General features: G+C 43.6%; 1 protein-coding gene across 1 annotated transcript in view; it reads right to left on the bottom strand.

Moving 5' to 3' along the window:
• Nucleotides 1-25,506, bottom strand: part of TTN (titin) — a 275,748-nt gene that overhangs the window by 24,806 nt on the left and 225,436 nt on the right. The window contains exons 306-316 of the mRNA XM_069577076.1: nucleotides 8,370-25,475; nucleotides 7,482-7,778; nucleotides 6,785-7,372; nucleotides 6,390-6,692; nucleotides 5,981-6,277; nucleotides 4,375-4,662; nucleotides 3,963-4,262; nucleotides 2,967-3,269; nucleotides 2,572-2,877; nucleotides 696-2,462; nucleotides 91-384 (exon numbers count right to left, since the gene is read on the bottom strand). Of these exons, the coding sequence (XP_069433177.1) occupies nucleotides 91-384; nucleotides 696-2,462; nucleotides 2,572-2,877; nucleotides 2,967-3,269; nucleotides 3,963-4,262; nucleotides 4,375-4,662; nucleotides 5,981-6,277; nucleotides 6,390-6,692; nucleotides 6,785-7,372; nucleotides 7,482-7,778; nucleotides 8,370-25,475 (21,849 nt within the window). The remainder of the gene's footprint in view (nucleotides 1-90; nucleotides 385-695; nucleotides 2,463-2,571; nucleotides 2,878-2,966; nucleotides 3,270-3,962; nucleotides 4,263-4,374; nucleotides 4,663-5,980; nucleotides 6,278-6,389; nucleotides 6,693-6,784; nucleotides 7,373-7,481; nucleotides 7,779-8,369; nucleotides 25,476-25,506) is intronic.

Genomic DNA, 25,506 nt, shown 5'->3' with positions numbered 1-25,506 from the left:
ATTCTCATTTTACACACCAGGGACCAAAACATATATATTTAAAAACGTGGATGTTCTTAGTTACACTGGAAATCAGTTGTAAATGCTTACCATTTTCATCTCTGGTCATGATAACACCAGAAGACTGTGACGGTGGGCTTATGGTTCCAACAGCATTTCTTGCGATTATTCTGAACTCATATCGATCCCCAGGACTGAGTCCTGTTACCGTGTACTGACATTCACTGACGTCAGTAAAGTTGCATCTGGTCCATCGATCGCTCCCTTGCCGTTTCTCGATGCTGTAGGCCACTATCTTACTGCCTCCATCACGCAGCGGTGGGTTCCATTTCAGTGTGATGGTTTCCCGGGTGACATCAATGTAGTCAGGAGTGCCAGGTGGGTCTAAAAATTATATGAAAGTTAAAGGTGTCGTTACTTCTGTAATCAACTCTTAATCCTCAATGGAAGGGGAAAAAAATGAATAAATCCCCCAAACTCATTTTAGCCATTAATTGAAATTTTTTGGTATCAGAATCTTTAAAAACATTTTAAAAATTACTTTATTAGACTGATTTAAAATCATTCCCCTTGCTTTACCTGACCAACTCTAGTGTCAAGAAAATACGCGAGAAGGTGATATGTGGAAAAAAATTAGTGTTAGAAACACATTAGTTGCTGAATTAAATGAACTGGAATAATCTTCAGTCACTTACCTACTGGGGAAACAGCTAAGGTAAATTTGCTTGGGTCGCTAGGTGAGCTTAGGCCAGCAGAATTTTCAGCGAATACACGGAACTGGTAATCCAGGCCTTCCATTAATCCAGTAGCTCTATATTCTCTTCCAGATATTGGTGACATATTAATTCTTTGCCAGAGGATGCTGTTTCTTTCTTTCTTTTCAACATGGTATCCAGTAACTTCTGAACCACCATCGTAAACTGGAGCATCCCAAGTGAGTGACATGCCATCAGAAGTCACATTGTATGTAACTGGCTTTCCTGGGGGGCCAGGAATCCTGAACTGGTGTTTGGCCAAAATGATGTTTGAGACAAGTGGTTGGCTGACTCCATATCTGTTTTCTGCCCTAACTCTAAACTGATATTCGGCATCTTTGACTAGATTAGGAACTTTGAACGTTGTCCGGGCAACGCTGGAACACACCATCTTCCAATTAGTTTGTGAAGCTTCTCGCTTCTCAATGCTGTAACAGGTAATTTCACCTCCTCCATCATCATCAGGCACATCCCAGGACATGATGACACTATCGGCCTTGATTTCCTCGAATCGAATGGGCCCTTTGGGCTTAGATGGCGGGCCAAGTGTGATGACTGTAATGGGATATGCGTTTCGACAGACTGCGTTATCGAGAATAATGGTGTATTTCCCTCCATTCTCCTTCTTCGCATTCTTTATACTCAGAGTAAGTTTGTTTTCAGTTTTACCCAAACGAACGTGTTCACTTTCTTTCAGTGGCAAACCATCTTTCAACCAACTGATAGACGGCTTGGGTTTTCCTTTATAAGGTAATTCGAGGTGCAAATTATGTCCGATTCTCACAGTGACTTGTGCCCCAGGGATTTCTGACAGGTTAACTTCAGGTGGAATTACAAGTTCTTTCACTGTAATTGGCCCAATAGTGACATCATCACTCAGCCCTTTCTCATTTCTGGCAGACACTCTGAATTCCAGCTCTGACAGTTCCTTGAGCTGGCCAACCTCAATTTCACATGTCTTACTTATTCCAGCATGTGACCACGTTTGTTCACCTTTACCTTTCCTTTCCACAATATAATCTGTGATTACACTGCCACCATCAAAGTCGGGCTTGGTCCAGCTCAGAGTAACAGATGTCTTTGTTGAGTCTTTCACTGAGAGATCGCGTATAGGTGCTGGCACTTGGGCAGCCTTCACAGGCTCTGTGGTTTCACAGGGTTCCCCAATTCCAATTTCATTTACTGCAAAAACTCTGAAGAAGAACGGAGTTTTCTCCGACAAATCTGTTACTTTAAAGGACGTGCTAGAACATTTGTGTGACACAGAAGACCATGTTCTCTTGGTGGCATCTTTCTTCTCAATGATGTAATTAATTATAGGAGATCCTCCGTCAATGAGAGGAGGTTCCCAGAACAAAGTGACTGTGCCTTGAGAAACATGTTTAATCTGTAGTTTTTGGCAGGCGGCTGGTGTGTCAAGCACTTTAACACTCACAGTTGAAGACTTTGGTTGACCAACACCATTTTCTATTGTGAGAATATATTTGCCTGTATCATGGCGAGTGACTTGAGGGATAATGAGTAATGAAGATGAGTCAGTGTTTTGAATGCTGTAGCGGGCATCACTGCCAAGATTCTTCTCATCTTTTCTCCATGTGACAGTAGGTGGAGGTCTGCCTTTGAAGGGAATCAACACGTGTACATCTTCGCCAGCTTTAGCTATAATGGAGGTCCTAAAAGCCACGTCTAGGTCGATCTCTGGTTCCTCTGTAGACATAAAATGGACATATACAGTGAATTTTAAAGCAAGGAAATGAGTGATTTCCTGGAGGCACTCTATTAAAATAAAAGCATAATCACATCAGTAGGTACGTACCCAGTATGTCTCTAGCTTGTGTGGGTTCAGTCATTGCTATGGGTTCACCTTGTCCGGCACAGTTTACAGCAGACACCTGGAAGTAGTAATTGACTCCGGGACTCAGGTTGGATACCACATATTCTGTAGTTCTGACTTCTCCTTTGGCAGAGACAACAGTCCATTCCTCTTCCTCTTCTTGTCTCATGGCAACAACATATCCAGTAACAGCACTGCCCCCATCATAGACAGGTTTACTCCATCCAAGAGTGATGGATGATTTAGTTGAATCTGCAATTCTTATCTTAGCCGGTGGGCCTGGTGGATCTGGAATGGACAGTCATAATACCATAATTATGCAACTGGGTACAACTGGGCGACGTGAACGATGACACAGGTGAAGAGGCTGCACTTACCAATAGGATCAGCAGCTTTGTAGAAGTCAGATGGTTCAGAAAATGGACCCTGTCCAGCAGCATTTATAGCACAAACTCGGTATTGATAGTCACTGTGTTCCGTGAGTCCTGTCACTTTCTGTCTGGTGTCACGGATTGTCTCTTTTAGGACTTTAAACCATCCAAGACTCTTCTTGTCTCGTTTCTCCAGGATATAACCACTTATGTCACTGCCACCATCTGCAACCGGCCTGCTCCAGACAACAGTCATCGAATTCTTGTTAATCTTTGTCACCTCTGGCACGCTGGGAGGCCCAGGTGTGACTGTTTAAAAAGGAAGAGGAAAGTGAGTTAAAAGAGTCAACATGACTGATAGATTCTACTTTTTAATCTTCAAGTCCTACTTAAGGATATTTGTCTCATTTATTATATTTTCCACCTGGTGAAAAGGATCATTATGAGAAGTGATATGATGAGCAAGAAAATAAGTCAATCAAGCTCTGGAAACTATTAATAGCTAGCAGAATAGTATTTGTTTACTTATGAATTTATTTATGGTCACGTCACACAGCTTGTGGGATCTTAGCTCCCCTGACCAGGAACTGAACCCAGTCTCTGCCAGTGAAAGCATCAAGTCCTAACCACTGGACTGCCAGGGATATCCCAGTTTATTTTTAAATTTTCATGAATTTCACTCATTTCAGTGAGTAATGATAGAAATTTGAGAAATGAGATGCTATCTGAGCAAACAGACATTTGTAAATGGATTAGTAATGGCTGCATGACGTAGAAGAGTCTCGAAGATAATCTTAATCTAAGCCAACATTTACCAAACTTGCTGTTGGAGATACTATTTAGTGCCTTGACTTAAAACAAGGTCTCATTTATTTCAAAGCAATTACAACTAATACTCAAGGAATAAAATGATCACCTGGTAGAATTTGATACACTGAAAATAAGTAATTAAATAAATTTTCATGTATTTGATTTTAGTTTTCTAATGAAATCGTATCTCACCAAATGCATTCCTTGCTATCACTGGGTGAGATTCCAGTGCATCACCAATTCCATATTTGTTCACAGCGCGAACTCGGAAGACGTATTCATTTCCTTTGATGATTTTGGTGGTCTTAATGATGCACTCTTCCAAATTTTCAGACACCATAGACCACACAACGCGGCTTGTCTCACGCTTTTCCACGATGTAGTGAGTGATTTTTGCACCACCATCATCTGCCGGAGGCTGCCAGAGAAGAATTATCTTTTCAGCAGTGACAGTCTTAAATTCAATTGGTCCACCTGGAGGTCCTGGTTTGTCTGTCAATGAAAGAACAAAACAGTATATTAATAAATTTAGAAAAGTTTCTATTTTAAAATCATTAAATTTTAGGCAAGTGAAATATGATGTTGGCCTGCATTCAGCACCTACCAAGGATCTGCAGTCTAATCGTGGCTGAGGCTGAGCCCATGGCATTCCTTAGTTTTAATTCATAGGTTCCACTATTAAGGCGAGTTGCATCTTTGATGAGTACCGATGCAAGGTCAGTAGTATTTTCGACACAGACCAGTGCATTGGTTTGTAATTCTTTGTCATCTTTATACCACTCAATTGTAGGCTCAGGTTTGCCAGAAATGCCAGCTCTGAGCTTCACAGATGTCCCTGCTCTGCATTTGACAACTTCTGTATATTCTAGAGGCAAATCAATTACAGGTCCACCTGTAAGAAAAACAGATCACAAATGTTTAAAAGATCACAAGGATGAAGAAAATAATCACAGCAACTTCAAAGTAAGCTCATTGGCCTTTATTAAATAATACATGTACCCACGGTAGTTCTAATCCCATTTATATTTTATATTTAATCTTATAAGCTACTTTTCTATCTCAGATGAGGAAGAAAGATGGTGAGCAAGCTCTGAACCCCAGTGACAGCACTAATTGCACAGGGATTTAAGTGCCTTTGAAATGTAAAGTCTATTACGTGTTTTATTCCAGTAATGAAATGGGACACAGAACAATGATCTGGTTCTTTTTATTTCCCTTCCCAGTTCACTGGTATTCAAGTGGGGGCAGTTTACAGCAGACCCTTAATGCTGAATTCTCTACTCACAGAGCTATATACTCCCCTGGACTGGTTTTGTGCCAGGCTGCTTACAAGTTTTGAGAAACAGAATTAATTGACTTGCTTCACAGTCTCCCAAATACTCACTCAGTGTCTACTAAGCCTGGTTTATAGAGAGAGGCCCGAGCAGTCTCATCATGAAGATGGAAGTGGGTACTTCTGCCCCGATACCACAGAGATACCCCTTGGAAATGGGGGATTTTTAGAAACGGCATCACTCGGTACCTAACTCTCGTGAAATTTTAGTTTTTAAACTACTGTTGAGTTGAATGTGCTACTTATTTTCCAGTAGTGTATTTGGGGATGTGTATGTGTATTTCGGACAACGGCAATGTAGAGAGAATTCTGAAGTCTGTTTGAATTTCCCCTCTATCATTCATAAGCTGCTTTGATGTTGGGGAAGTTATGTACACACTCTAAACCTCACTTTCTCTTCTGTAAAATGAGCTGATCTTAAGGCTGTTGGAACTAGGGGAGAGAACTCATTGAAGGTTCACAGCAAATGTTAGCTGCTGCTAATATTTATCATCATTAACACCTCTGTTTAGTTTTCACTTGTTTAAGAGGAATATTCTCTGAGCATCCAACCGTCACTTTAATTATTGATGCTGAAAATTTTAAATAGAAATATGAAAGTACTAATTCATATAATCAAAGAATCATAAAAGACTGAAATCAGGAAGGCCTTTTGCTATCCTGTAGTCCAAATCTCATGTTTTACAGTTAAGCCAAAAGGCCTGGGGTGTTATGGAATTTTCCTAAGACCACCCACCACCCCCAGGTAATTCATAATTTCTCCTAAATATCTAACAAGGTACATGGTAAAACTTATCCTATAGATTAGCACCAGAAAAAGTAAGATAGAATATTGAGTTAAATTACTGCTGTGGTTCAAAGTACTAAAAGTGCTTACCATAGGAATCAATGCACGTGATGGGGCCTACAACCTCGGATGGATTGCTGATGGACCCGACGGCATTTCTAGCAAAGACACGGAATTCATACTGGGCATTCTGAGTCAAGCCAGAGACAGTGAAGTGAGTCTCGGTGACGTTGGTAAAGCTGGCCTTGGTCCATCTGCCATCTGGAAGGTCTCGTCTCTCAACCATGTAGCCTGTAATCTTGCTTCCTCCATCAAAAGCGGGTTGTTGCCATGAAAGGTTGACAGAGTTCTTTGAAATGTCAGTGATACGAAGGTTTCTTGGGGGTTCTGTGAAAAAACAGAAAGCAGATTGGTGCACTTAGATCATTATTTTACTTTGCAGAAAGAAGGTTTGCATTGCTAAGTAGTCGGAACTGTCCTTCTTGTGACCAATACATACCGCAGGCATCAATGGCTAGGACTGGTTCTGAAGGATGGCTGGGTTTCCCAACCCCAGCAGCATTTTCTGCATACACCCTGAATTCATAGATTAATCCGGCACTAACTGTTGTGACTTTGAAGTGGGTTGTGCGGATGAGCATTTTGTTGGCTTTTTGCCATAAGATGCTGTTTCTGTCTTTCATCTCCAGGTGATAGCCTATAACTGGACTGCCTCCACTGGACACTGGCTCATGCCAGCCCACGGTGATACTTTCTCGAGTGACATTGGTGACCCATGGTGTAGATGGTGGTCCAGGTGTTGCTATGAAAGACAGAAATCCCATGGTTAATATAGACATTTCAAACATTTTTGTATTTGGAAACGTGGGATCTTTGAGAAGTTCGACAACTTACTGTATGGTAGCTTGACAACCACACAAGCTGAATCTATGTGATCACTGATGCCAAAGCGGTTTTCTGCCTTGATGCGGAATTGGTATTCTTCTCCTGTGGTCAGTTTCATGACTTTGATCATGGTTCTCGCCACTGTTGCAGACACTTCCGTCCATACTGCAGTACTTGTCTCTCTCTTAAGTACGATGTAATTGGTAACCTGAGTTCCACCATCATACTTAGGTGGCTCCCATTTGAGAATCACACTGTCTTCAGTTATATCACTTATCACAACAGGGCCAGTTGGGGGACCAGGTCTGTCCAGTACCACGATGTTAATGAAAGCTTTGGTCGTTCCACTGGAGTTGGCAGCTGTGATCTCATATCTTCCAGCATCAGTGGCAACACTTTCTTTGAGATTGATGGTCAGGTTTTCAGCAGTAATCTCAGTATTAAACCTCATGGTTGCTTTCAGTGGGACACCATCTTTTGACAAGGTCACTTTGGGCAGTGGTTTTCCAGAAATCGGAATGTCCACTTTAAGGTTTGAACCAGCTCTAACGTAGACGGTATGGCTTGGGAAATTCTTCATGTCAATTTCAGGTGGTTCTGAAAAATGGGAGTAGAGAAGATGAAGGTGAAAAGAGTGTTTTTTGCAAGTTGACTTAAATCAATGCAAATAATTTCAAATTTTGCTTCTACATAAAATTAAACACACCTAGCTGCTCCTTAACAAGGACAGGAAGCAGAAGCTCTCTTGGGTCACTCAGGCCAGCTTGATTTTCAGCAAACACCCGGAAAAAGTATTCAGAATTCTGCCTCAGACCAGAAACAGTATGGTGGGTTGACTTTACCACCGCACATCTAGCCCAGGTCGTCTGTCCTTTCTCTTGTGCTTCAATGACATAATGCACAATTCTGCTTCCACCGTCATGCTCTGGCTTCAACCAGGCCAGGGAAACACTGTCTTTGGATACACTTGTTACTCCAAGTTTTTCAGGCGGGCTTGGCTTTTCTATGAAAGTAAAACATCAGAAGAAAGTGAAGATTATTGCAACATTTTTCCCCACATGTGTTCTTCCTGCCTTGTCAAAAGAAAAAATTTTAATGAAGGCATACAATTACTTTGAGATTTCCTTACTTTTTATATGATCAGTTTAGCTTCTGAGTCAAGCAAAACTTTCCCAGGCTTTGTCATTTTATGTCACAGCATGTCGTAGCATTCAGACCAAATAAGCATCAAATGACCCAATTAAATGATTAAATTTATCCCAAATTTATTATGGGTAAAAAATGAGGAATGAGATGAACAGTGTTATAAAATATGTAATTTCTGCACATACACGATATATATATGTACATATATGTGCAGTCAAGTTCAATTATACTTAAATCCAACATATATTATCTATTTTCATCTATGTAAATTTCTACTTTTTTTGTAAATCAATGAAAAACTTTCTCTATTAGTAAGAATTCCTTTTGTGCCACAGTATGAATTGCTTGAGGTGTGAACCAAAAGCATTTAAACAGTAATTAAAATGATTCACACTATTCAAGGAAAATGAATATGGATATGTAGGTTTTCTTTGTTCTTAAAACATACCTGTTATCTTTACTCCTTCCTTCGTTTCGGCTGGTACACCGACACCAAACTCGTTTTCTCCAGAGACTCTGAAGTAGTAAATTGCCCCTTCTTGTAAGTTGGTAATTTTGTAGGAGAGGCGGTTACAGTTGTTGGTCACAGAGACCCATGCTTTCTTACTGGCCTCCCGTTTTTCTATGTGGTAGTTCTTCACTGGTGCTCCACCATCATTTTCAGGAACATCCCAGGATAATACTGCAGCCTCTTTGGTGACATCATGTACAGTAATGTTGGCTGGAGGACCAGGAGAATCTAAAACTTTGACGACCAAGGTCAGGGAGGCAGCATTCAAGATATTCTGAATTGTTAATGTGTATTTTCCAGAATCATTTCTGTTGGCATTTTCAATAGTCAGTGATGTTCGAGAGTCTGTGGAATCAATATAAGCTCTAGAGCGGAGGTCAGTGTCGGGTTTACTCCAGGAGACACTGGGTACTGGTCTTCCTCGGAAAGGCACAGTCATGGTAAAGGAGGCACCGGCCTTGACAATCAAGGTCTTCCTCATTTCTGTGTCAAGATCAAATACAGGTTCTTCTTCTCTTTCCTTTGCTATCTGGGGATCGGAGCTGTCACTGGGATCACTAGCACCGACCTTATTGATAGATCTTACTCTGAAAACATATTCGGCTCCTGTGGTTAGTCCACTTACTGTATATTCAGTGCCTCTTAAGTTCTGAATGGCAGTTTGCCAGTCAGTTTCATCAGCTTTTTTGAATTCCACAGTGTATCCAGTTATTGGGGCCCCACCATCAAATAAGGGCTTAACCCAGCCAATAGTTATATTGGTCTTGCCTGAGTCCACAACATTGGGTTTGGATGGAGGAGATGGTAAGAACATAGGATCTTCTGCCCGAATTAGGGGAGAGGTTTCACTTGGAAGGCTCAGGCCTGCAGCGTTTTCTGCATATACCCGATATTCATATTCACACCCTTCACGAAGTCCTGTGGATTTCACTCTCAGATCATAAACTGGTTTTTTGTTTACACGTACCCATCGTAGGCTGTTTTTCTCTCGCCTCTCAATGATGTAACCAGAGATTTCGCTGCCTCCATCACTCTCTGGTCTGGACCAGCAAAGTGTCATGAACTCTTTGGTCACAGATGTAATTTCCAAAGATGTAGGTGGACTTGGAACTGTAAATGGATCAAGGGCCTTTACAGCCATGCTCTCCAGGGGCTCGCCAACACCGTATTTATTAACACCTGTTACTCTAAAGATGTATTCATTGCCCTTGAGTAGCTTGGTCACTTTACAAAATGTTGTCCTTAACTCTCCTTCACATATTGTCCAAGCAAGGCGACTTGTCTCACGTTTTTCTACAATGTAATAGTCAATAGCTGCACCACCATCTTCTTGGGGTGGTCCCCAGGAAAGAGAGCATTTCTCAGCAGTGAGGCCGGTTATTTCAAGTGGTCCTGCAGGTGGGCCAGGCTTATCAAGTACCTTGCAGTTAACTGCCATAGACCGAGTTCCGGCAACATTCTTCACTGTTAGCACATACTGCCCAGAGTCTCGTCGGACACAGTCTTTCACTGTTAGCAACGTAGTGTAGTCCGTTGACACAATTTCTGTTCTTGCTCTTTCTTCAATTTCTACACCATCCTTGGCCCAGGAGATTATTGGCAGAGGTCGCCCTGCAACGTCTGCATTGATCTTAAGGACCTCTCCAGCTTTGACAACAATGACATCTCGGAATTTGACATCCATCATTATTCTTGGAGCCTCAACATCATCTTTAACTGTGATAGGTCCAGTGGATTCAGATGGCTCACTAATTGAGTCAGCAGCATTCCTTGCAAAAACCCGGAATTCATAACGTTGATCTTCAGTGAGTTCAGTTACTTCAAAGTACGTTTCTGGTACATTAGTAAAGTTGCATTTCAGCCACCGGCCATCTGGTAGTTCTCTACGTTCAATGATGTAGCCAGTGATCTTAGCTCCACCATCATAATGTGGTTTTGACCACTTAAGTGACACTGATTTCCTTGTGATATTTGTGACTTCAGGTTGTCCAGGAGGGTCACAGGGGTCTCTTGCAGGGACTGGCTCACAAGATTTACTGCATTTACCAATTCCAGCAATATTCTCAGCATATACACGATACTCATACATCAGTCCTTCATCAAGGCCGGAGACTTTCATTTGTGTATCAGCAATGAGGGTTTTATTTGCTTTTGACCAAAGAATGCTGCTTCTTTCTTTATACTCAAGGTGATAACCAAGTACTCGACTTCCTCCATCATTAACTGGCACTTGCCAGGTTACCAACATGGTAGATTTTGTGGCATGCACAACTTTAGGAGTACCAGGAGGACCCGGGGGGCTGAATGGATACTCGGCAACTACAGCAGAAGATTCACTGTAGGAGCTCTTTCCAAAGCGGTTTTCTGCACAAACGCGGAACTGATACTCACTTCCTGTTACTAGATGAACTATTTTAATGGATGTTCTTGCAACTGCTTGTGAAACTACATGCCATGTTGTAGAAGTGGTTTCTCTCTTTTCAACGATGTAATTGCTAATCTGGCAGCCACCATCATATTCTGGAGGATTCCAAGAAATGGTTATATTGTCGCAACTAACCTCATCAATATGTATAGGTCCGGGAGGTCCTGGTTTGTCAAGCACAATTACAGTAATAGGAACTGTTACGGATCCAGCGCTATTTGAAACACATAATTCATAAGTGCCAACATCTTCCCTTGAAGCTTCCTTAATTGTTAGTGATGTTACAGTCTTTGAAGAAGAAACATGGACCCTAGTTGTCTCTTTAAGGGTCTGACCATCTTTTTTCCAGCTTACAGTAGCTTGAGGTCTTCCTTTAAATGGAACGTCAATCTTCAGTTGGTCCCTGGCCTTTACATTGAAAGTATTGAAAGGAAGCTCAACTGAAGGCTTTATTTCAATGTCCCTTGCAATTACTGGCACTCCAAGTTGTCTTGGATCACTTTTTCCTTTTTCATTAATTGCAGCTACCCTGAAGATATACTCCTCTCCAGCAGTTAGGCCTGATATAGTTGCTTCTAGAGTCTTCACCTGTGTGCAGATGCTCCATTTTTCACTGCCTTTAGTCTGCATTTCAACTACATAACCAGTAATTTTGCTGCCACCGTCACTGTCTGGCTTCTCCCACTTAATTGTAGCTGTATTCCGGGTCACATCGACGAGAGTTACTCTTCCAGGTGGGAGGGGTGGTTCAGAAGCTTTAACGGGTTCAGTTGTTTCAGCGGGCAAACCAATTCCATATTCATTGGCAGCCAAGACTCGGAAGTAGTAAGAACACCCTTCTTGGAGATTTTCGATTTTAAAAGTGTTCTTTGTGCAGTTGTTTGTAACAGTAGCATATGCTTTCCGTGTTGTTTCTCGTTTTTCGACAATGTAGTTTGTAATCTTAGCTCCGCCATCGATAAGCGGTGGTTCCCAAGCCAGTATCACAGAGTCTTTCTTCACTTCTCTTACAGTCAGATTCACAGGGGCACTCGGTGAGTCAAGAACTCTGACATTAACAAAAGCAGTTTTAGAGCCACTGTTGTTTTCTAGCGTCAGATTATACCGACCACTGTCGAATCTAGTAACATTATCAATTACCAGCATTGTGTATGAGCTGGTCACCTCAATCTGGGCCCTGTCAGTGAGAACACCTTCGGCCTTTTCCCATTTCACTTCAGGTTCTGGGCGACCTTTGATAGTGACAAATAAGCGTAAAGTAGCACTTGCACGCAGAATGACCACTTTTCTGAGATCAGCATCCAGTTCTATTTCGGGTGGCTCTTGTCTCTCTTTAGCAGCAACTGAACCAGGTATAGTTGCAGGCTCACCTACGCCTTCAGAGTTGATGGCACAGATACGGAAGTTATATTCAGTATTTTCTTTAAGATTGGTCACTGTGAACTGCTTTCCTTGTAGTCCTGTTGGTGGGGTACACGTTGTCCACTCATCAGCAGTGGCTTCTTTGACCTCAACAACATAACCCTTAACAGGCGCACCACCATCATAAATTGGTTTATTCCATGCCAGGGAGACAGAAGATCTGGAAGTGTCTGTCACTTTTGGATTACTTGGTGGTCCTGGTGGATACAGAGCATCACATGCACGATAGAAAACAGAAGGCTCGCTGGGTTCACCCACACCAGCTGCATTTTCAGCAGCAACTCGGAATTCATAGGAATGCCCTTCAGTAAGGCCAGTTACCCTGAATCGAAGATCTGTTAGTGTTTTCTTGTTGCACTTGGTCCATCTAATGCCTTCCTTGTCTCTTTTTTCAAGAATATAGCCCTCGATTTCAGCACCTCCATCATCTACTGGGCGTGCCCATGTTACGACCATAGAATCTTTGGTGATTGCTGAGGCTTCAGGTGGTGAAGGAGGACCTGGTGGTTTATAAGGATTACGGGCTATAACAGGCTCAGATTCCAGCGGCTCTCCAATCCCGTATTTATTCGCAGCCATGACACGGAAAATGTACTCATTACCAGGGAGAAGTTTAGTAACTTTGTAGTTAAGGGCCTGCACCTCAGTTGAAACCTGGGTCCAGGAGAGTCTGCTGGTCTCTCTCTTTTCAATGATGTAATGTGAAATACTAGCACCACCATCTTGTAAAGGTGGGTTCCAAGCCAGGTAACATTTTTCAGCAGTAACCCCAGAAACTTTCAGAGGCCCTTCAGGAGGCCCTGGCCTGTCAAGTACCTTTACAGTGATGGGTATAGTCTTGGTACCACCAACGTTGCTGAGTTTCAGGATATATTGTCCCCCATCACTACGTATACAATCTTTGACAACAAGGGTTGTCCTCTGAATAGTAGACTTGATTTCCATTCTGGCAGCTGTTTCTTCAAGCTCTCTTCCATCTTTTGACCAAACAATATCAGGGATAGGTTTGCCACGGATATCTGCTTCCAGGACAAAAGTCTCTCCTGCGTGAACAACGATGACATCTTTATATTTGGGATCCAGTGAGGCATTTGGTGCGTCAATTTCATCTCTTGCAGTAATGGCGCCAGTACTCTCGGATGGTTCACTAAAGTTGCCGGCTGCGTTTCTTGCAATTACTCTAAATTCGTATCTTTGGTCTTCCACAAGTCCACTCACTGTAAATTCAGTTTCTAATACATTGGTAAAGCTGGCTTTCATCCAACGGCCATCAGGTAGATCTTTCTTTTCTACAATATAACCTGTTATTTTGCTGCCACCATCGTAGGCGGGTTTCTTCCATTTCAGTGTGACATTGTTTCTCGTAATGACAATGGCTTCAGGGCGACCTGGTGGGTCACAAGGATCACGAGCAACAAAGCATTCCGACACTTTGCTTGGCTTGCCAATGCCGACAATATTTTCAGCAGAAACTTTGAACTCATACTCAAGGCCTTCATCAAGCCCAGTTGTTTTGAACTTGGTGTCTTGAATGGGAGTCTTATTTAATTTGACCCATAAAAGACTGTTCTTTTCTTTCTGTTCAAGATGGTAGCCAATAACTTTGCTGCCTCCATCATTAACTGGCTCGTGCCATTGCACAAGCATTTGATCTTTTGAGACTGATGTCACAAAAGGAGTGCCAGGTGGTCCAGGTTCTTTAAATGGATATTGTACAATAACTGGTTTAGAATTCAAGGGGGCACTTTTTCCATACCTGTTTTCTGCAAAAATCCTAAACTGGTACTCACTGCCCGTTTTCAGTTTGGTTATTTTAATTGTTGTTCTTGCCACCGTTGCTGATACCATGTGCCAAGTGGTGGTGGTTGTATCTCGCTTCTCTACTATGTAGTTGCTTATCTGGCAGCCACCAGTATAGGCTGGAGGTTCCCAAGATATGACCACAAAATCTGCACTAACTTCATCAAACCGAACTGGTCCAACTGGAGGTCCAGGCTTTTCTAAAACGATAACACTGAGATTTTCGGTTGCGGTACCTGCACTGTTTGTTGCTGTTACAGTGTATTTCCCAAAGTCATCTTTGTTACTTTCTTTAATGTGCAAAATAGTTGAAGTAGCTGTTTTCTCAACATTTACTCTTGTCGTCTGTTTAAGAGGCTCGCCATCTTTGACCCATGAAATTTCAGGTCTTGGCCGGCCAATAACAGGAATTTCGATTTTAAGATCTTCACCAGCTTGGACACTGTATGTGTTAAATGGTAACTTAAAACTAGGCTGTATAGTCAAGTCTTTGGCTATGACTGGAACACCAAGCACTCTTGGATCGCTTTGTCCTTTCTCATTGTAAGCCTTGACACGGAAGTGATATTCTTGCCCAGAACTCAAACCAGTAACAACTGCATTACAGACTTTGGATTCAGCCACGACACTCCATTTTTCTGTTCCTTTGGGCTGCATTTCAACAACATACCCCAGAATTCGGCTCCCACCATCGTGTTCAGGTTTCTCCCACATCAGGGATGCGCTGGTCTGGGACACATCAGTCAGTGTGACCTTTCCTGGTGGGGATGGAGGCTCAGATGCTTTCACAGCATCAACAGTTTCCACTGGAGCACCAATTCCAAATTCATTTTCAGCCATTACTCTAAAGTAATAAGTGGCTCCTTCTGTAAGATTCTCAACTTTGAGGCTTGTTTTGCTGCATTTATTACTCACATTAGCATATGCTTTCCTGGTTGATTCACGTTTGTCGATGACATAGTTCTTGACCTTTGCACCCCCATCAATTAAGGGTGGGTCCCACACCAGAAGGACAGAATCTTTTCTCACTTCTTTGACTGCCAAATTCTGTGGTGGTCCTGGAGTGTCAAGAACTTTCACAGTTACAAAAGCAGATTTAGACCCACTGCTGTTTTCCAGCTTGAGAAGATATTTTCCAGCATCATTTCTATCACAGTTATCTATTGATAGTTGGGTATAGTTTGCTGCTTTTTCGATTTGGACCTTATCTGTGAATTCACCTTCCTCTCGAGACCAGGTGATCTCGGGTGTTGGGCGACCTTTGAATGGAATGTGAATTCTGACGGATCCACCAGCTCTTACAACGATTCCTTTCCTTAATTCAGAGTCAAGGTCAAGTTCAGGCGCTTCAAGTTTATCTTCTGGTTTCACAGTACCAGGAACATCTGTAGCCTCACCTAAACCAACTTTATTGAGGGCACAGACCCGTACTTTATACTCTTGGTGTTCAGTGAGTTTTGAAATTTCAAATCGAGTGGCTTTCAGGCCAGTCTGGGGAGTAACTATTTGCCATTCTTCTTCGTCTGCTTTACAGATTTCTACTACATATCCCAGAATTTCACTGCCACCATCGTAGATGGGTTTACCCCAGGCAAGTGTAATTGAATTTTTAGTGGTGTCTACAATGTGTGCATTGATGGGGGGGCCAGGTTTGAACACAGGATCACAGGCCTTATAATAGACTGTAGCTGGACTTGGTTCTCCAACTCCAGCCGCATTTTCTGCAGAGACTCTGAATTCGTACTCATGATCTTCTGTTAATCCTGTTACTCTTAGCCGTAAGTCTGTAATGCGGCGTTTATTACATTTTATCCACCTAATGCCACTTCTGTCTCTTTTCTCTACGATGTAACCAATAATCTCACTTCCACCATCACTGTCTGGACGGTTCCAACAGACGGTCATGGAGTCCTTGGCAATGTTGGTGACTTCCAAGTTCTTTGGTGGTCCAGGAAGCACGAATGGGTTTTTCATGAGTACTGGTGCAGATTCCAAAGGCTCGCCAACACCATATTTGTTGACAGCCATTATACGGAAGATATATTCATTCCCTTCTAAGAGTTTGGTAACTTTCAGAGAATTGGTTACAACCTCTGAAGCAACAACAGTCCAGGCAAGCCGACTTGTTTCTCTCTTTTCAACAACATAGTGAGAAATGTCACTGCCACCATCTTGAAGAGGTGGAGACCATGTTAATGTGCATTTTTCAGCGGTGACTCCAGTAACCTGGACTGGCCCTTCTGGAGGCCCTGGTCTGTCTAACACTTTTACATTGACTGGGAATGACTTAGAACCTGCAACGTTGGAAGCTCTTAAAATATACTGTCCACCATCAATTCTAATGGCATCCTTTACAATAAGTAAGGCCTTGAAATCTGTGTTCTTTATTTCATATCTAGCAGATTCTTCAATCTCCTTATCTCCTCTTAACCACTCGATGGTAGGCAGGGGCTTTCCGTGGACATCGGCTTCAAGCCTGAATGTTTCTCCAGCATTTACCACAATTGTGTCTCTAAATTTGGGATCCATTGAAATTCTTGGGAGTTCGACCTCATCCCTGGCAGTTATCGGTCCAGTACTGTCAGAAGGTTTGCTTATTGCACCTGCTGCATTCTTTGCAATGACTCTGAATTCATATCTTTGATCTTCAGTAAGACCTGACACAGTAAACTGAGTTTCAATGACGTTTGTGAAGCTGGCTTTCATCCAGCGACCGTCAGGCAGATCACGCTTCTCTACAATGTAACCCGTAATCACACTTCCACCATCATATGCGGGTTTGGTCCACTGTAAAGTGATTTCATGTCTTTTAACAATTATTGCTTCTGGGGTTCCTGGTGGGTCACAGGGATCTCTGGCTACATAGCATTCGGAATTCTTGCTTGCCTTGCCTATACCAACAATATTTTCGGCATACACTCTGAATTCATATTCAATGCCTTCTTCAAGATTGATTGCTTTAAACTGGGTATCATGAATAATAGATTTGTTGACTTTTGTCCACAAAATACTGTTTCTTTCCTTTTTCTCAAGGTGGTAACCTATGATTGGGCTGCCACCATTATTGATTGGTTCATGCCACTGTATAACCATGGAATCTTTGGAAACGGCTGTGACAAACGGTGTACCTGGAGGGCCTGGTTCTTTGTAGGGATATTGAGCTACAATTGGCTCAGATTCCAAGGCAAAGCTTTGTCCATATCTGTTTTCAGCAAATATTCTGAATTGATACTCTGTACCAGTTTTCAGTTTGGTCACTTTGAGTGTCGTTCTGGCCACAGTAGCAGAAACAACCTCCCATACTGTGGTGGTTGTATCTCTTTTCTGAACTACGTAGTTGGTGATCTGGCAGCCCCCTGTATATGATGGAGGTTCCCAAGATAAGGTAATACTTTCAGCACTGACTTCGTCAAATTTAACAGGTCCTTTTGGAGGATCAGGCTTATCTAGGGTTATAATTTCAATGGATGCTGTCTTCTGACCAACCACATTAGCAACTGTGATTCCATAATGTCCACCATCATCCTTATGAGTCTCTTTAATACTGAGTACGGTGAGGTCAAGTGAATCAGTGACATTGATTCTTGTAGTCTGCTTCAGTGGAAGATCGTCTTTAGTCCAGGTAATAGTTGGCTTGGGACGTCCAGAAATGGGTACTTCTATTTTCAAATCTTGGCCAACCTGTACACTGTAACTGTTAAATGCAGGTCTGACATCCGGCTCAATGACCAGATCTTTGGCAACTATTGGAACTGCAAGAGACCTAGGATCACTTCTCCCCTTTTCATTTACAGCCACAACTCTAAAAAGGTACTCTTCTCCCTGAGTTAGGTTGGTAATTACGGCTTCAAGGGACTTGACTCGAGCGCACTCTGACCATTTCTCACTGTGTTTAGCTTGCATCTCCACAATATACTGAATGATTTTACTGCCACCGTCATGTTCAGGCTTTGTCCAGCTCAAAGAGACACTGTTTCTGGTGACATCATCCACAGTGATTTTTCCTGGAGGCTGTGGGACTTCTGCAACCTTAACTGGATCATCAGTGTGGGCGGGAAGGCCAATACCATACTCGTTCTCAGCTGTGACTCTGAAGTAGTAACTACAGCCTTCTTGGAGCTGATCAATTTTCCAAGAATTCTTATGGCAGTTTGTCACAACGGCAGCATATGACTTCCTTGTGGCTTCACGTTTCTCAACAATGTAGTTTTTAATTTTGGATCCCCCATCCAGCAGAGGAGGCTCCCATGTAATTGACACTGAGTCTTTAGTGATTTCTGTGACTTTCAGATTAACAGGTGGACTTGGTGTGTCCAGAACTCTCACAGTCACAAAGGCAGACTTTGTCCCGCTGCTGTTTTCTAATGTGAGAGTGTATTTTCCACTATCATATCGGTTGACATTGTCAAGAACAAGGGAGGTGAAGCTGCTAGTGCTGTCGATTATAGCTGCGTCTCGGATTTCACCATCCACTTTGCCCCATTTAACTTCTGGTGTAGGACGACCTCTAATAGGAACAAATAACCTTAAGGAGCCACCTGCCCTTATATTTAGAATTTTCCTCAGTTCCAGGTCAAGGTCAATGTCTGGTGCTTCCAACTTTTCTTCAACTATAACAGGTCCAGGGACATCAGCATGTTCTCCCACTCCAGCTTTGTTAACAGCACAGATACGGAAGTTGTATTCATGCTTTTCCAATAGCTTCTCCACTTCTATGTTTGTTTTATTGATTCCAGTCGGCGGAGTGCACATTGTCCATTCACCAACACTCACGTCACATTTTTCAACAATGTATCCTTGGATTTCACAGCCACCGTCATATATTGGTTTGCCCCAAGAAAGGAAGACGGAAGATCTCGTAATATCAGTGACCCTGGGGTTGTTTGGAGGTCCTGGTTTATAAATAGGGTCACAAGCCTTTTGATAAGCAGAAGGTGGGCTTGGCTCACTAAGTCCAGCAGCGTTCTCGGCTGAGACTCTGAACTCGTAATTGTGATTTTCTAAGAGTCCGGTTACTCTCAAGCGCAGCTCCCCAATCAGACGTTTGTGGCATCTTGTCCATCTGATGCCCTCTTTGTCGCGTTTTTCAAGAACATACCCAAGAATTTCACTGCCGCCATCAGATGCTGGTCTTTCCCATACAACAATCATTGAGTCCTTGGTCACTGCTGTGACTTCTGGAGCCTTTGGTGCATCTGGCACTACAAATGGGTTCTTGGCAGTTACTGGCTCAGATTCAAGAGGTTCGCCAACACCATATTTGTTGACAGCCATTACACGGAAAATATATTCATTGCCTTCAAGCAGCTTAGTAACCTTGCAGCCGAGAGTCTGTACGTTAGCATCAACCACAGTCCAAACCAAGCGGCTGGTCTCTCTCCTTTCCACAATATAATTTATGATATCGCTCCCACCATCTTGGAGTGGGGGTTTCCAAGCTAGTGTGCATTTTTCTGCTGTAACTCCTGATATAACAATAGGTCCTTCGGGTGGCCCTGGTCTGTCAAGAACTTTGACATTTGCAGTGACTGACTTCTCTCCTGCAACGTTTTTGGCCTTTAGTATGTAGCTTCCACTGTCAATGCGTATTGCATCCTTGACACTGAGACTGGTGGCAAAGTCAGTGCTCTTAATTTCTAATCGCGCTGTACTGGAGAGCTCATGATCACCTTTTATCCACTGAGTGGTTGGTATCGGTTTGCCATGAATATCTGCATCAATCTTAAACAGCTCACCAGCATGCACCACAATTGTGTCTTTGTATTTTGGATCCATGCGAATCTGTGGTGGTTCTACCTCATCTCTTGCTGTTATTGCCCCTGAGCTCTCTGAAGGCTCGCTAAATACTCCTGCAGCATTTCGGGCTATAACCCGGAATTCGTATCTGTGGTCTTCAACTAGGCCAGTTACTTCAAACTGAGTGTCAATGACGTTGGTAAAACTAGCTTTCATCCAGCGGCCCTCGGGCAGTTCTTTCTTTTCAACAATGTAACCAGTGATCTTGCTTCCACCATCGTAAGTGGGTTTCTTCCACTGAAGAGTCACGGAATTTCTTGTGACAATGATTGGCTCTGGCTTTCCTGGTGGATCGCATGGATCACGGGCTACGTAGCTTTCGGACACTTTACTTGGCTTGCCGATGCCCACAATGTTCTCTGCAGAGACTCTGAATTCATATTCAACGCCTTCGTCGAGGCCAGTTGTTTTAAACTTGGTTTGAGGAATAGGTGTCTTATTCAACTTTACCCAGAGGATGCTGTTTCTTTCCTTGCGTTCCAAGTGATAGCCAATGACTTTGCTACCTCCGTCACTGACTGGCTCGTTCCAGTGTACTTCCATGCTGTCCTTGGAGGATAGTGTTACGAACGGCGTGCCAGGAGGACCAGGAACTTTGAATGGATACTGGGCTACAATAGGCTCTGAAGTGAGGTAGGTGCTCTTTCCATATCTGTTTTCAGCTGCAATCCTAAACTGATATTCACACCCAGTCTTTAACCTGCAAGCTTTTATTGTTGTCCTTGCAACAGTAGCTGACACAATCTGCCAGCTGGTTGTGGAAGTGTCCCGTTTTTCTACAATGTAATTGTTGATAGAACTTCCACCATCATACTTAGGTGGGCCCCAGGAGAAAGTAATACTGTCAGCTGTCACTTCCTCCATTTTAACTGGTCCTGTTGGAGGCCCTGGTTTGTCAAGAACGATAACATTAAGGGTTTCGGTAGCTTCACCAGCTGAGTTAGTCAGTTTAACGATGTAATGTCCAACATCCTCTCGGCACGCTTCCTTTATTGTCAGTAGTGAGTTATTTTCTGTGCTCTCAGCGTTTACTCTGGTTGTCTGCTTCAGTGGCACATCATCTTTATGCCAGGTTACGGCTGGCGTAGGGCGTCCAATGAATGGAACATCGACTTTTAGGTCTTCACCTGCCAGGACAGTGAAAGTAGTGAACAGGAGTTTGAAGGCTGGCGGAATGACAAGATCCTTGGCAATTACTGGCACACTCAGTTGTCTCGGATCGCTAATGCCCTTCTCGTTCTGAGCAGACACACGGAAAGAGTACTCTTCACCCTGAATTAATCCAGTAATAGTGGCTTCGGTGACTTTGACTGTGGCACACGTGACCCATTTGTCACTGCCTTTGCTCTGCATCTCTACGATGTAGCCTAGAATTCGGCTGCCTCCATCATGCTCGGGTTTCTCCCAGGAGAGTGACACACTGTTTCTTGTGACGTCCACCAACGTTATCTTTCCTGGAGGCAGAGGTCGTTCTGATACTTTCACAGATTCTGCGGTTTCAGCAGGCAGCCCGATGCCGTATTCATTTTCGGCGAGAACCCTGAAGTAGTAACTGCAGCCTTCTTGAAGCTGGTCTACCTTCCAGGAAGTCTTGTGGCAATTTGTTGTAACAGTTGAATATGCTTTCCTTGTTGATTCCCGCTTTTCAACAATATAGTTATTTATTTTCGAACCTCCGTCAATAAGAGGCGGCTCCCATGTCAGTGTGACAGATGACTTTGTGACCTCCTTTACCTTCAGGTCCTGTGGCGGGCCTGGTGTGTCTAGGACTCTGACGTTGACAAACGCAGACTTGCTGCCTGAGCTGTTTTCTATGGTCAGTATGTATTTGCCACTGTCGAATCTGTTTACGTTTCCAATAATAAGCAGGGTGTAAGAGCTTGTGGACTCGATGCTAGCTTTATCTAAAGATTCTCCGTGTTCTCGGGTCCACTTCACCTCGGGTGCTGGCCTTCCTTTGATGGGGACAAAAAGTCTCAGAGTACAGCAAGCTCTTATGGTGACAACTTTGCGCAGTTCGGCATCCAGTTCAATCTCTGGAGGCAGCATCCTGTCTTCAGCCTTTGGAGTTCCAGGAACAAGTGCAGGTTCTCCAATGCCTTCAGAATTCATGGCGTAGATGCGAATTTTATATTCCTGGTTCTCTGTGAGGTTGGTGATGGTGTAAGACGTTGCCTTGAGCCCAGCTGGTGGAGTGACGATCTTCCATTCATCTTCCTCTGGCAGGGCAATCTCAACCATATACCCAGTGATTTCGGAACCACCATCATAGATAGGCTTGTTCCAAGCAATCGAAATGGATGATCTGCTTGTATCTAGAACACGTGGGTTACCTGGTGGGCCGGGTTTAAACACAGCATCACAAGCTTTATAAAATGGACTGGTAGCGCTCGGTGCGCTGATTCCAGCTGCGTTCTCAGCCATGACCCGGAACTCATACTCATGTCCTTCTGTCAGCCCAGACACTTTGTATCTTAAATCAGTAAGGGTCTTTTTGTTGCATTTCACCCAGCGTTGGCCTGCTTTATCTCGCCGTTCCACAATGTAATTGATGATCTCACTGCCACCATCAGAGTCAGGATGGCCCCAGCAGACAACCATGGAATCTTTAGTGATGCTGGTAACTTCGGGGTTTTTAGGTGGATCAGGAGGTCCGTAAGGATCCACTGCAACCACAGGCTCTGAGTCCAGGGGCTCTCCAATGCCATATTTGTTTACAGCCATCACACGGAATATGTATTCATTGCCTTTCAAGAGTTTAGTGACCTTCAGTTTTGTTAGTTGGACTTCTGAGGCTACGTTTGTCCATGCCAGTCTGCTGGTTTCACGTTTCTGAACGACGTAATACTCAATTTTGGCACCTCCATCGTCCAGTGGAGGCAACCATGACAGTACACACTTTTCTGATGTCACTTCAGACACGGCTAAAGGTCCTTCTGGTGGGCCTGGTCTATCAAGAACTTTGACATGGAAGATGTGTTTGGCAAAACCACCAGGATTAGTTGCTGTAAGGGTATAGGCACCGCCATCCCTTCTCAGTGAATCCTTGTTTACCAGATTAGTAGAGAAATCTGCAATTTTAATTTCTAATTTTGCTGTGTTTTCAAGCTCCTTTCCATCTTTGGTCCATTCCATTGTTGGAGGTGGGCGACCTGAAACATCAGCTTCCAGCTTGAATGCTTCACCGGCTTTTAATGTAATTGTGTCCTTATATTTGACATCCACCATTATCCTTGGGGCTTCAATGTCGTCTCTGCATGTGATAGCATCTGATGGCTCAGATGGTGGGCTAATAGCACCGGCAGCATTTTTGGCAATGACACGGAATTCATATGCGGCATCTTCAGTTAGTCCACTGACTGTAAACTCATTCTCTAAAATGTTGCTGAAGTTGGCCTTTAGCCACCGTCCATTAGGAAGATCCCGCTTTTCAACTATATAACTAGTAATTTTAAAGCCTCCAGTATATTCAGGCTTAGCCCATTTAAGAGTCACTGTATGTCTAGTAATATTGAGAGGAATTGGTTTCCCGGGTGGGTCGATGGGATCCAAAGCTAAAATAGGTTCGGATGGCTTGCTTGGCTTGCCTTTGCCAGCCATGTTTTCTGCAATCACTCGGAATTCATAAGCAATACCATCTGTTAGTCCACTTGATTTGAAAATGTTGCCAGGTACTAATGCTTTGCTCACAGTCTGCCAGAGAATACCGTTTCGTTCTTTTCTTTCAACATGGTATCCTAAAATGGGGCTTCCACCATCAGAAAGAGGCTCATGCCAGCTGATTGTTATTGAGTCCTTGGTAACTGCAGCCACCTGAGGGGTACCAGGAGGCCCAGGGACCTTAAATGGATAGTTGGCAACTACAGGTGCTGACGTGATGCTGGGTCCCACTCCGTATCTGTTTTGAGCTTTTACCCGGAATTGGTACTCCACTCCGGTAGTAAGGCGAGTGGCTTTGTAGGTAGTGCGTATAACAGTAGTTGCTAGTTCAGCCCACGTGGTACTGTCCGTCTGCCGCATTTCTACCACATAGTTGCTTATGGGTACACCTCCATCGTTCTCAGGCGGCTCCCAAGAGAAGGTGACAAAATCAGATGAAACTTCATCAAATTTGATTGGTCCAGTAGGTGGCCCTGGGATGTCATGGACTTGAATGGTGATGACATCACCAACCTCTCCCACAATGTTCTTTGCTGTTAATGGGTAGGGCCCACTGTCACTTCTCACGCACTCGTTGATGTTTAAGATGGTGGAAGTTGCTGTGTTTTCAAAGTTAACTCTCTGTGTCTGTTTAAGGATCTGGTCTCCTTTCTTCCACGTAACCGTGGGCTTTGGTCGACCGAGCACTGGAATTTCAACTTTGATGTTGTCACCAGCTTTAGCGACGACTAATTTCTGATAAATGCCGCGGAGATCCAGCTCTGGAAGCATGGTCTGCTCCTTGACAATGACGGGTCTGCTTTCTCTAGGGGCGCTTCTCCCTGCACTGTTCACTGCCATCACCTGGAAGGTGTACTCTTCCCCTTCAGTCAGATTCTTCACAACGCATTCCAACCCCTTCACGGTTGTGATGTGGGTCCACTGGTCAGAGCCTTTTCTCTGGGCTTCAATCACATAGCCAGTGATCTTACTGCCCCCATCATGTTTGGGTTTAGGCCATGCCAAGCTGACTGTGCTCTTAGTTATGTCCATGATGTTAAGACTCTCTGGCGGGGATGGTGCTTCAGAGGCCTTTACAGGCTCCGTTGTTTCTGTCGGCTCACCGATTCCATACTCGTTTTCTGCCATCACTCTGAAGAAGTATTCACATCCTTCAGACAAGCCAGTGACTTTATAAGTGCATTTATGGCACTTCGTGGTGACCGTGGAGTAAGATTTCCGTGTTGCTTCTCGTTTCTCCACAATGTAGTTTGTGATGCGTGAGCCCCCGTCTATCAGAGGGAGGTCCCAGTGCAGGGTGACACTCTCCTTTGTGATGTCAGTAGGTCTCAGGTTGAGGACAGGCCCTGGTGTGTCCAAGACTCGGACGTTAACGAAGCCGCTCTTCTTCCCCGCGGGGTTTTCTATAGTCATCACAAACTTGCCAGTGTCATATCTGTTACATTCTGGGATGATCAGGAGCGTGAATGACTCTGTATTTTCAATGTTAGCTCGGTTCTTAAGGTTGATATCATCTTTGGTCCATGTCACTTCAGGGGCAGGTCGACCTTTAATGGGCACAAAGATTCTGATACTGAGTCCTGCTCTCACAACAAGAGTTCTTCGAAGCTCAGCATCTAGTTCGAAGTCAGGGGCCATCTCCCGTTCCACAATTTCAACATTTGGAATCACTGCTGGCTCCCCAACACCAGCATCATTGACGGCACTGATTCTAAAATTGTACTTTTCTTTAGTCTCAAGATCAGGGACCACAAACTCAGTGATTCTGAGGGCCGTTCCTGTTGTATCCTTTATCCAGCCCTCATCTCCTACTTTCTGATGCTCTACGACATAGCCAGTGATTTCAAGGCCACCGTCATAATGAGGCTTGCCCCAGGCCAAAGAAGCAGATTTCTTGGTAGTGTCAGTGACACGTGCGTTTGAAGGTGGTCCTGGGGGATCTGGAAAGGAAACAGGCACAAAAATGTTAAG

This window comes from Ovis canadensis, chromosome 2 (assembly GCF_042477335.2).
Source record: "Ovis canadensis isolate MfBH-ARS-UI-01 breed Bighorn chromosome 2, ARS-UI_OviCan_v2, whole genome shotgun sequence".
NCBI lineage: Eukaryota > Metazoa > Chordata > Mammalia > Artiodactyla > Bovidae > Ovis > Ovis canadensis.
The sequence above is the reverse complement of the archived record's forward strand: the minus strand, read 5'-3'. Positions and strand labels throughout refer to the sequence as shown.